This window comes from Sinohyriopsis cumingii, unplaced genomic scaffold, assembly GCF_028554795.1.
Source record: "Sinohyriopsis cumingii isolate HCF-2022 unplaced genomic scaffold, ASM2855479v2 utg000441l, whole genome shotgun sequence".
NCBI classification, from domain to species: Eukaryota; Metazoa; Mollusca; class Bivalvia; order Unionida; family Unionidae; genus Sinohyriopsis; species Sinohyriopsis cumingii.
The window spans coordinates 1,212,184-1,223,872 of NW_028315899.1; the positions used below are offsets into that span (position 1 = coordinate 1,212,184).

Genomic DNA, 11,689 nt, shown 5'->3' on the forward strand with positions numbered 1-11,689 from the left:
ATGAACTACATATGACATATGTTGCCATGATGTCAAATGCCAAACCAAACCAAGGACAGTCAAGCATGCATAACATTATCAGTTTCATTTCTAGTTTGGAACATCAGATTTTTGTCAGGGTTCTAATGCGTCATGTTTGTGACTTTTCTTATTAAAATAATGAACAATTTAGATGACATTACCAGCAAGCTTTTAGACTTGATAAAATTCTTGTTGTTATAGCCATTTTTCTCTTTTGCAGACCAGGGCAAGTCGCCATGTTGGCAGATGATAGCCACGAGAAGAAGATTGTGGACATAGTAGCAGCACGAATTCCAGCCTTTACTGACATCTTTGATGAGGAAACATTTTACATATTTGCATTTGTTCTTACTTTGGTTTCTATTTGTGTGGCGGTGTTTTTGTCACGGAGATTCACAATTAAGGATGCTGGTCACACTGACTGAGTTACTTTGCTTTGGTCACTGAAAGCTTATTTTTAGTGAAGATGAAAGCACCAGAGATATTTTTATCTTGTATAGTGTATTGTGTAACCTTTAGGTGAGTAAGAGGCAAGGAGGATTGCATATTTTTGCTCATATTTGGCCACAGTAGATTTTATTCAGTTCTATTCAGTAAAATGAAATAAAGAGGGAATGTGAAACTTCACATTATTTTACAAAAACAAATGAGAAATCTATTCCATTAGTTTTTGGTCTTTCTAGATAAACACATTTTTGAATCTGACTTTGAGCAATGAGCATTCCCTATAGTTTCACATCATAATAAACACTATCAGATATGTTTTTTTGATGGTGTTAGTTTAACGTACATTATTTACAAAGTTTTCAGAAATTGGTACACAGTAAAATATAAAAACTGCAAACTTCACTAAGTCTTTCCATAGAAAATCTCATCATTAACAGTAAGTATTTTGTTCATTTATACATGCATATGCATGCAACTGTGTACAGTTTATACTGCATTTAGTAGGTTTTGTTTAAATTGCATAATATTTACATAACAAAAAGGCAGGTATGTAAATTTATTGTTTATCTTTAGATTAATGTTTGTGATATTGATTTTTTGTTACAGCAGCATTATTCTGATGTGTTTATTTATGGAGGCTAATGGGTTTGTGATGTGTATATTTTTTACATGTATGTATATTTGTGGATTGTTACTTAAAATTATTGTAGCATTAAAACTATACATAATAACACTCTTTATTATTGAAAGCAGGTTATGTAACAAAACATTACAAACAAACAATTAGGCTGAGTGAAGAGGAGAGAGTTGAAATAAAATGTGTTCAAAATAAATATGTTATGTCAAATATGAACTGATTTTGGTGTGCACTAAAAATGCTTCATTATAGTCATTTGTGACATTAATGTAGGCAAATAATTTAGGTATAACTTTTTACAGATCAATTTTATTTAATAAAATATAAGAAATATATGTAAAGATGTTTCATTGTTTAAAGATCTATTGAAAATTATTCATTTAAGTATTAGTCTCAGTAGAATATTTAAATGCAGTCTTGAAGATGTTTGTGTTTGTGAAGTAGACAGTTCAAGTTTGGATCTTGATTATCTCTGTCTTCTCAGACAATATTTTCTGAGCTGCATGTGTTGCTGTGTTTGTACACATTTTGTATTATACTTTAGGTGCATAGTATACATTTTTCTTTGCTTGTAAAATTGTTAAAATTTTGTCTCATGTTTTGTAAACAGGCTGATACGTTTGTAGATGAAAATGGGTTGGCACTTTTCAACGACTAATAAATAGTTTTAGATTCCAATTTTGTTAGCTATATATAGATCAATAGAGTTGAATAAACACCCCAGCACCATGCATTTCTTTCTCATAAAAGGAAACATCATGTGTAAATACAAATAAATGGTCATTTTTGTTTTCTGGTTTGGCAAGCATGCTCATTGTATATATTATCGATAAAATTTTGATGAGGCATCAGTAAATCCTTGACGAGATATATAAATGGTTTTAATCATGACATCAACAAAGAGGCAACATCTGTTAATTAAGATGAATGAACTTGGGGCCTGAGCATTTAACATTTGTAGATCTGCACATTTTTTCCAATCCAAACACCGAAATGAAAAGATTAACTTCCACAATAATTGTTGCTGTAATTAATATTGTTGATATTACTGTCTCAACAATTCTCTTCACTTATGGCAAGGACTTTTACCAACATTTTCTTTGGGAGTATGCCTTTGATAGGTCATTGTTTGACTTGTGGCTGCAAGGAATGTTGCGTTTTTGTGTTCAAATTGGCATACTGTTGGCATTGTTAGTAAATATGAAAGATACCTTGTCACGATTAAAGTCTTTAAAACATTGTCTGACTCTTTTGCTTGGTTTTATATGGATGTATACATTTATCAAACTTTTAGTATGGTCAGAAATAGAAGAAAATCTGTACAGTGTCTGGTTTTGGTTATTGTTTTCCTGGACACTTTTCTCTGCTATTCTCATAATTCTACAGTATAAATTAATACAGAAAATAGAAATACATGCACAAAGACAGTCACTTGCAAGCATTAACGATGACCATCATGAAGAACGCAAGCCTCTCTTGGGCAAAATGGATTGTCATGAAAATTCCCCAGCAGTAGATGCACGTAATCCCAACAGCAGCATGCCTGATGGAAAGAAAACTACAATTTTATGCCTTTTGTCCTACTCCAAACCAGATACAACTCTTCTTTTAGTAGCCTTTTTCTTCCTGACAGCAGCGACTGTAGGTAGGTATCAGTAGACTGGTATTTAAAGTTTATAATATTTACATTTAAGGCCAATAATGCATATACTCTCATAAGTCAAATCCAACTGAAAACTGGTGAGAACCAGATCTGCCATCACATAATGCACCAGCAGATCTTGGTCTCCTGTTTATTAATCAGTAGAAAAAACAACGTATTCCCAGATCTGCTGGCACATTATACAATGGCAGGTCAGAGTCTTTCTTATTTTAGTTGTAATAAACGTGTGAGTGGATACAGTAAGATTAAGAAGTATTTTAATGATGCACTTCAGATTTTTCTTACTGAGGGAGGCACGATGTCTTACTGACCTTTAGGTTGTATCCTTTTGTCATCATCAGTTGTTGGAATGGCCAGTCGTAGGAAGCATTGTAACAGACAATTGTACATGCTATATCTTTAATTTTTTATTATATTTTGGATATTTTGAATCTGATTGTAGCTCTGGTCATGCACAGCATTATCATTTCATCATGTTCATTGAATACATTTTTGCCTTTTGCAATTTTACATCAATTTTGATAGTTACTTTGGATTCATAATATCTGTAATTTACAATGCTTTTTGTTTCTTTTGTTCAGACAATCGTTTAAGGCAAATGTACTCCAAGCATAATGGGTTTGTGTAGTCAACAATGAAATTCATATATTCAAATTTTGGTATTACTTGTCAATTGCATGCACATATTGTTATTTATCTGAAAAAAATTGTTTTAATTGGAGGAAAATTACCAAGCATGGAAATAGTTGAATAATGTACACTGTAATATGCAGTGCATCCTCTGGTAGCAATCACTTGCTGTAAACAATATTTTCTTATTCTGACATGGTCCCATTTTCCATTCTCTGCAGTTTAAAAAAAAAAAACCCATTGTAGCCTCACATCCACTGCCACCTCCCTTACAGTGAAAATGTGTCTATCCTGCAGGTTGCTCCTATACAGAGGCTATACTGTGTGCTTCATTTCAATTTCAGGTGAAATCTTTGTACCATTTTATACAGGAAAGGTTGTGGATGGAATTGTAATTGACAGATCTGAAGGGGAATTCACCAATGCTATTATAATGATGTCACTGATATCACTGGGCAGGTAACTAGTACTGATTTTGCCAAGGGGTGTGTGTGTGTTTGTGAAACTTAACTCATAAGTTGAATGTAATATTATTGACTTAATTCTTACTTTAGTAAAAAATAAATAAATAATATACCAGTCCAAAGGATAATAATACTGGTGAAAGGTCCTAACCTGTAATTTTAATATCTTGTTATAAAGTAACCTTGATTAGTGGCTCCTGGATTTTATACATTTTGTCACAGTGCCTGATTGTACAATGCAATTTATCTTTATTGTTGTTGTTGTTGTTGTTGGGATTAATGCCATTTTTCAGCACACGATAGGCTATACATGGAGGACAGTTATAATGATGGAGGAAGAACCCGGAAAAATCCCAGAAAGAACCACCGATCCACAAGAAGCCACTGGCAAGCTTTCTCACATACCCACCTGTCTTTATTGTTTAAAGGCTTATGGTAAGCAGCAGTTTAAAATTGAATACCTTTGTAAGTGTAACTAATTCTTAGATGAGATGTAGGCTGATACCTTTGTGTTCTTCTTTAAATGATCTCTGCTTCCAACATTTTTGTGATATCCAGTAAGTACAGTCATTGAAATACAGTCAGTTCCACTTATTTGCCGCATGTGCATTGGCCAAGGAATTTTATGCAGATATCTGGATCATGCAAATAAAGAGCGGATACATTTAAAGGGAAATAACCTCCATTAAATAATAATTACCTCTTTAGATAGATGTTTAGATGGATAGATTGATCAGTGATTAATACCAGGGACAAGTATCTGTGTTCCGGAGGAAATAAATAAGTTGAACTTGAATTTGAAAAATAAAATTTATGTAACTGTAAATTTGAATTTATGACAGCACAGACATAGAATTTACATTCTTTATATACTATTCATGATGATGAAATGTCCTTTATTGGTTTTCTACATTTTAAAATTAGAATCATTTGCCTTCAGTTATATATATATATATATATATATATATATATATATATATATATATATATATATATATATATATATATATATATATATTTAGTTGACTCCAAAGAATTATATCAGTTTACATGGAGTATCAGCACTAATCAACACTCATAGAATGGTGTAAATTATTATTTTTAAGAGGCTGTTCCTACTTTTTTACTTTCAAGGCTTTAAGTAGTTTAAGAAATGCGTATGTTAATTTTTTTGTAAGTTTCTAAGAAACATCAATGCAAGGAATACACAACTAACTCAGACAATAATTTATCTATACAAAAAGTTCTGAGAGTGTATTAAGAAACCTCGTCCATACGCTGGTACATTTTCATTGAATAGTTTGCAGCATGATAGTAAACAAGCACCTAATGTTATAGCTTTTAACTCGGTAGATAATTTAATGAGTAAGATTGATTTTATGACTTCATAACTTTTTTAATTGGTAGGCATTATATGTCTTTGTGATAAAATTATATTGATCTTGTATAATTTGTATTCAGTTATGTTTGTTTTCTTTTATGTAGTAGATGTTAATCTTGTAGACTTTTACTAATTAAACTTTTGTCTATTCGTCTTAATCACAGGATCATAATGTAGCTGTAAACTAGCTATTATCTTATTATGTCACCCTGGATAAATACAGGATAGTATTATTATTATTATTATTATTATTGTTATTGTTATTGTTATTATTATTGTTATTATTATTATTATTATTATTATTATTATTATTATTATTATAAGAAGGCGATGATGGTGAAGATGGCATTGGCTCTGTATCTTTGGAGTCATTCTCTCATTCTCCACGTTATTGTCACGTGAATCCAAATAGTGACACATATGTTGTCATCACTAACCTTTACAAATCATTTTGCTTCAGCATCCAGTGCAGCATATATCCTTTTGTGGAATTTGGGAGGGGGGTCTCTTTAATATGGTGCTTTGTTGGCATTGTCACTTTGTATGGACCTACTCTTTCCAAAATAGGTGCCCCGAGTGGCCGAGTGGTCTAAAGCGCTTTCCGTTACGGATCACTGCCATCTCACCTCTGTCGGCGTGGGTTCGAGTCTAGGATTCGGCTAATGTGGGTATGTGAGAAAGCTTGCCAGTAGCTTCTCGTGGGTTGGTGGTTCTTCCCGGGGTTTTCCTGGGTTTTTCCTCCACCATTAATACTGGCCGCCATGCATAGCCTATCGTGTGCTGAAAAATGGCGTTAAACCCCACAACAACAACAACAACTTTCCAAAATAATTCTGATATGTGTTATTTTTAAGCTCTACTGCTCATAGATCAGAAAAGCTTATTGGACAGTCTGTTGTATGTCCATGATGAAGCTGTTCGTTTGCTCAAGTTGTTATTATTGCTGCTCATAAACTACAATGACAATTGCCATGAAACCTAACACACATATTTATCTATTTTTCCAGGTGCTCTTAAATGAAACTGTTAGTATCATTTCTTCTCCTGAATCAATAGTCTTATGAACATGCATCTATCACTTCTTATGATGTCTAGATGCTTGTAAAGGAAAATGGTACCAAGCTGACCCGAGCACTCCGGTGGCCTACTGGTTAGAGCATCCAGCTCAGATTCTGGAGGTCGTGGGTTCGATCCCTGGCTGAGTCATACCAAAGACTTACAAAAATGGTACTAACAGAAGCCTCACTTAGCGCTCAGCATTTAGTGGTTAGTGTTAGGACTGGTTGGCCTGGTGTCAGGATAATGTGTCTGGGTGGGACATCATGCAACATGTCTGCGGCATGATGCCCCAGTGCTAGACATCACTATAAGCTGCCACACTGCAGACATCGTAGGCAAATGGCTGAAAAATTGTAAAAGCTATGTAAAAAATCCAAATCACAAACACATACCAAGCTGACCTTCAAATTGGCCCTCACAGTGGTCATCTTAAAAATTTTGTTATGGATATTTCTCCTAAGTATATATTTGCCAGAAAATTCCTCTTTGATGTCTAGTTGCTCCTAAATGAAAATACTGTGCATCTGATGCCCCATGTGGCCACCATAGCATCCATCCCGAAAAATCTTGTCATTGTTACTTCTCCAAAATGAAGAGCAGCACGCGGATTTCAACAAAAGCTTCAAATAATGTCATGTTGGTCTGAAATTAAATGGTGCTGATCTGATGTCTTATGTGACAACCATGGTGGCCATCATGAAAATCTTGTAACTGCTACTCCTTTTAATTGGAAATGTCATTTTGAAACGGGGTTTTCATCAGAAGAGTTCTTACAGTGTCTGGTTGGTTCAGAATGACAATGATGCTGATTCACAATATGGCCCCCCAGGTGACCATTATAAATATAATGTTATGTCTGTTTCTCATAAATGGATTGCTATACAATCATGGGGTTTGTGATACTAGTTGGTACAAAATAAAAATGGTGTCAATCACAAATCTGGTATGGCTGCCATGACAGCTGTCTTGTAAATCTTCCTGTCAGTATTCCCATTGTACGGATGGTGATATTAACATAGAGATTTCTTCCCAAAGACTTCAATTTATGTGCATAGATTCCTTCATATCAGTATATGCCTGCTTTTATTGATAATATGCCTCTGTACCTGAAAAAGAACGAGACTGTTGATATTCGTGAGCTGACTTATTGTTTTCATACAATTGTAGGTCCAATTGTGATTGTAAGCATCAACACAGCATCATGCAGTTGGCTTATCTCATTGATGGATTCAGGCATAGTAATGGTATATACGTACTTAATAATTCTACCTCCCTAGTATTAACTTCAAGATGGCCCAGTTCAAGGATTGTCGAGCTAAGCGTTGGCTTTATGATGCTGAAACTGACCAACTCATTTTGGAAAACTTGATTTAGTCTGTCCATGACTGCCAAATATCAGCTAGCATCTTCGTCATCACAATGAAGGAAAACGTCTGTCCTTTTCGCAGAAGTCCTTCAGCAGTGGTATTGTTCAGCTGGGCTTTAAGCTTGAGAACAATTAGTGGTCATGTCTCTTTAAAAAATTTAACAGCTCTTCCAATAGACTGCTATCTCGCAGAACAAGACTTTTAAAAATCTTCAAAAAAACATCACTGATATTCTCAGAGTTGTGTAATATGTGTTTAAATATCGAGATATTTCTTTGTTATGGAGTTTATTTTATTTGTATACCATTTGTGCTCTTATTTATTCTTGTTCTGAATAAACTGAATGACCATTTGTTTCTTTGCTGGGAGACTGGTTGCGCAAATCCTCCTGCATGTGTGAGCATGACCTTTGGGTCTGTAATTCTAGGCATATGTAGTTTATAAATGACTTAAATGACCGTTTCTGTATGCTTCTGTCTTTCTGTTTTAGGAAGACTGTCAACACTTTGGTGGGGTTTCCACCCAATTCTAAGCTGCCCAGGTGGCGTAATTCCCCCCTCTCCCCCCATATATCCAGTCATGGCCCTTGGCCTTGTAAGTCTGTTTGCATGGAGTTTATACTTGAATGTCATCTAGCTGCGCCTTAGTTTTGATGCCATCTCAGCTAACAACCATACAAGTCATCTCTCTGACTCATGAGCCATACTGTCCAGCTGTACCTCAGCTTTTATGCTGTATTGGCTGCTGACCATACTGTCTGGTCATCTAGCACTTGATCCATGCTATTCTGTGACCATATGGCTTCTGGTACATATGGTCCTATGCTTTGTCAAGTTAAGCCATATTATGTTAATATTACCTGTGATTTTATTGATAGATCTCTGTCAGTCTGCCTAACATTACCATTACCCTGGCTTTCCAGCTGTCTATGCTGCGATCTCTATGCCCAAAACCTATATTGTTTCTTTTGAATAAAACCTGGGAAAATATTTTTCTTTGCAAATCAAACGCTATGCAGAGTACAAATCTGTTGAGCAAAACATAATTTGATGATCTTTTTATGGCTGAAAAATATTATATTTCTTGTACACTCTTCAATTAAAAGGATGAAATGGTCTTGAATTTCATTTTGCTCTGTAGAACATCAGCATCAATCTGTTGCAGGGACTCTTGTTGAGGTTGTTATATTAAATTTGAGTTGGATCATCTTGCTTGGCCATGCAAATGTGAAGTCTGCTAGCCAGGTGCATGTCAGTTGTGGAGGTAATCATTTGATCATCCCTAAATATGCAACTGGAGACAGACTGGAGGCAATTTAAGAACAAAAATCTATTCATATCTGCAGATTATGCATATATTTTAAGCAATATGCAAATAAACTGAAAGAATTTGTCGACAGATGAAGAAAAGAATCTGCTTTGAGGATTTCTGCAAAAAAGTGAATTATGCAAATAACTTATATGCAGATAAGTGGAGTTGACTGGATCAGTAGGGCTATGAAAATCTAATTGCAAAAAGGGGAATATTTGTTGTAAAATCCAATGATAGTTATGAAAATATTTATAAGAAAATATAGTGGTAGCAAGGAGAATATTTATTTTTAAAAATTCACTATACCATTATACCTGCCAAATTTTATGATTTTCATATAAGCCATCATTTATGTCATGATCCTTTTATTTTCAGCTCCCTGGCTGCAGGGTTAAGAGGAGGTTGCTTGTCACTATGTATTGGTCGACTTAACATCCGGATTAGAAGCCTGCTCTTTTCTGCAATTCTTAAACAGGAGATTGGCTTCTTTGACAGTGTGAAAACAGGTAGGAGCAAATTGTTCTTCAGCAGAACTGCTACTTGTATGAACTCATCAGGTTATTATATAAATTGTTTTTATGTTACTGTCTGCCTGTCCCATCTATATTATGGACAGAACATTTTTCAGAAAGCCTGGATGCCATTGGTGCTTCAGACTTCCCATAGGCAACCAGAGCAGGAAATCTGGTTGCCCCAAATTGTCATGTCATTTCTATTATGCACAGGGTAATGTAAATTCAGTTATGAATTTAGTTATGAAATAAAGAAAAACTTGGTTTTGACTGCATGAAATAGCAGCAAAATCTCTTCGGATGTGAAAATAATCATTTTTATTAACTTGTATTTTAGTTTGTGGCACTTGACATAACCAATTTTAGCTTAGTGAATGAAAAAATCAACAATTTAGAGTCTGCACTGTTATTGATCTTACGTGAGACTAAATACATTCCTCAGAAACGATAAGCAGCCAGAATCCAGTTGTTTGGTTGGGTGTCGGCTTTGAGAATCTTGGTTGCCCAAAGTTAAATTTGCTTGCCCAGGGCTGTCAGGTACCTAATTTTGTGCCCATGTATGAACTGATATGTCCATAATTATATGGTCTTTAAATGATAATAAATGTTTGATGCATTTATACACACCTACATACATAATAGGATGATATTTCTTGTTTTTTTATATTATGTGTAAACTGTTTGAACAAAAGGGCCTTAGGATCATCAGTGTTTAAGGAAAATTGAAATCTTGCCTATATCTGTAGAAATGAGCAGACTTCTTTTTATTTTCAGGTGATATAACATCACGTCTCACATCAGACACCTCTGCAGTGGGTGATAGAGTAAGCTTGAACATCAATATCTTCTTGAGAAATTTCATAAAAGGTTGTGGAGTGGTCATTTTCATGTTCAAACTCTCCTGGCGGCTGAGTATTGTCACTCTTATCGGTGTACCTACTGTGTATGTCTTCACCCAATTTTATGGAGATTATTTCCAGGTAAATTACGTGTAAATCCATAATAACTCTAATTTTCTTCATCAGAACAATTTGATTGTTTGTTATAACATGCTGTGCTATGTAATTAAAATTAATTTGAGCATGAATAATATATTTGTTATGAGTTCACAATCTTGCAGTCATCAAACTAAAGGTTAAATTATTGGTCTGAAGTAGGGTAATATTTCTTGAAAGGTTGTGTGTGTGTGTGAGTGTGTGTAAGTATGTGCATGAGAGAGAGAGAGAGAGAGAGAGAGAGAGAGAGAGAGAGAGAGACTGAAATTCTAGAACCTGTAGCAACGGAGAGAAAACTATTTCTAGCTTCTTAATAAGCCTTCCACCACCGATCTCTGGAGGCTCATGTTACTGTGGATCCTACTCCAGCCACACGAGTTCAGAGCATAAATGTTGGTCCACCAATGGTAAGATGGCTACATCTGCTTATTTGCCGAAAGCCACAGGTGAATGGTGCATCATGTGGCTAACCAGGATGTTTTCTTCTGTGTGGGAGAGGGACAAGATTCTTGATGATTGGGAAAAGGGTATTAACCTTCCATTACATGAGTGACTGCAGTAATTACCATGGCATTACACTGCTATCTGTGTTAGGAAAGACGTTTTCCTCTTACCTCCTAACAACAGCTTCCGATTTCACTTGAGTTTTTTCATTTAATCAAATCAGGCCTCTGCTGTGGGCTAAAATCTCTTAACCCAAAGTAGCTAAGGCACATACTGAGAATCTTTGACCAATAAAACTATTCAATAGCTTTACTGTTTGCTAGAGGAGCTAGGCAGGTTTTAAATAAGCCAGAATTTGGCTAAGTTTTCCTGTTGCCTGCTCAGTGAGGCTGGTTCACAACTAATGTCCATTTAGTTATTTCCTCAAAGATGTTCTTCACACTCTTAGGTAGAAACCGAATTTTGGATAAATATGTTCTTAGCCAAAATTTGGCTAGTGTCTGCAATGCCTTTTGATATAACCCACATGTGTGGTTGTACAAAACCAATATCTAGGTAAATTTGATTAGTCCAAATTTGGCTATCTGCAACATTGTTCCTTTCCATAATGTACATGTATGACTTTTAGACAGAAACCAAATCTTGGATAAATCTCTGCTTAGCCAAAATTTGGCTAGTGTCAGAAACAGCTTTTAGTAAAAGTTGCATGTGTGGCTGTTAGAATTGAAAAGTTTAAAAGCTGTATAATTTGCCAAATT

At 34.9% G+C, this 11,689-nt stretch overlaps 1 protein-coding gene across 1 annotated transcript; it reads left to right on the top strand.

Moving 5' to 3' along the window:
* The first annotated feature begins 728 nt into the window (after window positions 1-728).
* On the top strand, window positions 729-10,514 carry LOC149774045 (ABC-type oligopeptide transporter ABCB9-like). Its single transcript, XM_089945864.1, has 4 exons — window positions 729-2,750; window positions 3,743-3,857; window positions 9,356-9,486; window positions 10,267-10,514. Exons 1-4 carry the CDS (start codon window positions 2,033-2,035, stop codon window positions 10,485-10,487), a joined length of 1,185 nt encoding a protein of 394 aa, XP_089801990.1. The 5' UTR covers window positions 729-2,032; the 3' UTR covers window positions 10,488-10,514.
* The last annotated feature ends 1,175 nt before the right edge of the window (window positions 10,515-11,689 follow it).